Here is a 2,837-nt window from a genome sequence, read left to right as displayed (position 1 = left end):
AGCCCGGGCATTAAGGACAGGCTTTAGCTCCCGCTTGCAAAAAGAGAAAGTCGAGCCCGCCTTCCTGCTCGACAAAAAACAACAACATAACAACAAGAACCCCGAAGGGGGTGGAAGGAGTGATGTCACAGAGCCGCGCTTGGAGGCTGACAAAAGGGGGGGTGCCCCCCCTCCCCGCACAGCTCCCGGCCGAAGAGAGGGGCGCCCAAAGCGCCGGAGTAGCGAAGCAAGTGGATTCAAAACTTTTCCTCTTTAAGAAAAAAAAGTTCTCGGCGGCTCCGAGTGTTTTTTTTTTTTTTTTTCCCTCCAGTTTGCCTTCTTTCCTCCTCCCCCCCTCCCCCTTCTTCCTTTTGAAAGTTTCGGTTTTTTTTCTTTCCCGAGTTTGACCGCATGGCTGATTCAACCTCAGTGTCAATCAACTTTTTTTTCCCTCCTCTTCCTCATTTAAATAAGTTTAAAGCTCCTCCTCCGGTCTACCAAATCTGAAACTTTATAAATTGGGCTTTGCGCGCCGCAGCCCGGGAGAGAGAGAGGCGAGGGGCGCTGGGAGCAGGCGAGTGGGACTCCTGAGCCGAGAGCCGGAGGCTGCGCCTTCCCCACCGGGACCTTCGCTGCACACCAGATCCTTGCCCTGCCCGGCCCGAGCTCCCAGGATGACCACCACCCTCGTGTCCGCCACCATCTTCGACTTGAGCGAAGTTTTATGCAAGGTAAAGTGGGGCCGAGCGCTGGCTTTTCCAAAAGTTTCTCGCTCCCTTGCTTTATAAAAGACCCCCACCCACACATACACACACTTACACACATGTGAGATCTTGGAAAGCAGGGATGAAAAGAGATAGTTATTTTTGCCGCCTTTATTTCGTTCACAGTTTGAAGGAATTTGGCCTACTCTTCCCCACCCTTTGAGTTTGAACAGTTCCTGGCGGGGATTAGATGTGAATCTTGAGACCGGAGTTTTGGGGGGCGAAGTTTGCGTGGCAGGGCTGCCTAAAGGACACGGGGATTGATTGGTCTGAGTTGGACGAAGTTTTCGGCCGTTCTTTCTTACAGAAAGAGCTGCTTAAGCTGCGTTTCGCTGGTTAGCTGGGTTTTCAGGTTTGTGCCGCCCGAGAGGTTGGAGATTTCCAGCCACATTGCCGGCCTGTTTGGGTAGGGGTTCTTCGGAGAAGTAAGTCTTGACGACGTCTCACTGGGAGATCGCCTCCTCTCATTTGAAGGGGATTGGAGATCTCCTAGAAGAAAAAGGCTGAGAGTTGTGATTCAAAAGGATGTTGCAAAACGAGTTTGCAGCGGGGCTTGTGTCCGCCCGAGCTCAACCCAGCTTCCTCCGCTGCTGGCCGATAGGACTCTAAACTTTGTGGGTGAAAGTAGGACTCGAGCTGATCCTCCGACCTGTGTTCTAAGCTCGTCAGTTAGAGTGGGGGGCGCTGGCCGGAGATCAAGGGTCCCCGTGGGGAAGGATGTAATGCGGGGCTTTCTTGTTGTATAGCTTGCCGGCCGGTGTTGTAAAAGCAGCTCTTAACCCCAGAATGTTCTAGGAGAGCAAAGTGTACTTAAGAGCCTATGGCAGTTAGTTTTTTCCCCAACCCCCTTGCCCCAAATTGAAAGGGTGAGTCTGTGAGGCTACTTCTAACTGCTCAAAGTGCTGTGCCTTCTTTCAAACACGTCGGGTCACGTTGCTCTCTCTTCCCAGCTTGCTGTCGGCGCAGCTGCCAGGGCCCCAGGGCTGCAGGGTTGGGGCGCAGGGACGCCGAGGAGCTGAAGAGCAACAACAAGACACTTTGAATTTTCAGTTTCTTTCCCTCCCTGCGCTTTTCCCAACCCCAGTGGCCCGCGTTGCCGCCCGAGCTCTCCGGCAGGTCTTCGTTCTTTTCCCGGCTCTCTTCCTCTTTGATCTGTTTCTCTTTCTCACATCCCCTCCCCCCTCAGGACTTTTTAAATGGACCTCATTGTTGCGAACCTGCTCTCGCTCTCGACTTCGTTCCCGTCCGGTCGGGTGGTTGCGTTACCGATTCGCAATCTCCCGCAGCTGATCCTAAGGGACCAACTTTATAATTTGCACAATGACACCCACATGGGCCGGGAGCCAGCTCCTGGGTCCTCTGTCTGCACCTTCTGCAAATCTTGGGTACAGTTTGGGCAGGTGGCCAGGGTCCCATTGGTGTCTCTGCCTCCCCGCCCCCCCATTCTGCTATTGACTGTGAGGTGGAAGGGGGGTTTTGGTGCTTTCCTTTTCCTTCCCATCTGCAGCTTTGCGTTAAAGATTAAACACTGGCGCTGTTATCCAAAGCCTGCTCTTGCAGCCAGAAGACTAATTGCAAAGGAATCTTCCCAGAGGAGGGGGGTGGCGTGGGCGGGGAATGGTGGAGGAGATCTTTGTGGAAGGCCCCCCTTCCGGGAGAATGGAGCAGCCAGCTTTATTTTAAGGAGTCACATCCCTTTCTTCTCAAACCCCTAGAGAAGGCCTTCATGGCTAGCTCCTGCAGCGCCCCCCCCCCCCAGTCAAAGGCAGTCTAGAAACCTGTTGCTAAAGGAAGGGAACACTTCTGAAGGAGGAAGTAGAGTCTTACTTAGGCCAGGCCATAGTGGATGGTGGGTGTCAAGTAAGCAGGAACTGATTAAAAGGGGATCTAGCCTCTGGGCTCCTGAAGGTCTATCTATTTTCATTAGGGGAGGGGATCTGGAGAGGTTTGAGTTGTACAGGGTGTTTTGATTTGAGGAGTCTATCTGGGGGTTAAGGAAGATAAATTATTATGAATAAAAGTGGCTGCTGGGGACAGGGTATGGGGGTACCTTTCAGAGGCCCTGGTGAGTAGGGTGCATGCATAAAATTATCA

The 2,837-nt window shown here is 52.9% G+C and overlaps 1 protein-coding gene across 1 annotated transcript in view; it reads left to right on the top strand.

The window, feature by feature from the left end:
• Positions 1–524: 524 nt before the first annotated feature.
• ZFP36L1 (ZFP36 ring finger protein like 1) overlaps positions 525–2,837 on the top strand; it is a 3,575-nt gene continuing 1,262 nt past the window's right edge. Inside the window, exon 1 of the mRNA XM_007942312.1 lies at positions 525–710. Within this exon, the coding sequence (XP_007940503.1) occupies positions 654–710 (57 nt within the window). The 5' untranslated portion in view covers positions 525–653. The remainder of the gene's footprint in view (positions 711–2,837) is intronic.

Source organism: Orycteropus afer, unplaced genomic scaffold, assembly GCF_000298275.1.
Source record: "Orycteropus afer afer isolate SDZICR_OR568_19922 unplaced genomic scaffold, OryAfe1.0 scaffold00088, whole genome shotgun sequence".
Taxonomy (NCBI): domain Eukaryota; kingdom Metazoa; phylum Chordata; class Mammalia; order Tubulidentata; family Orycteropodidae; genus Orycteropus; species Orycteropus afer.
Note: the sequence above shows the minus strand (reverse complement) of the source record. Positions and strands in the feature narration are given on the sequence as shown.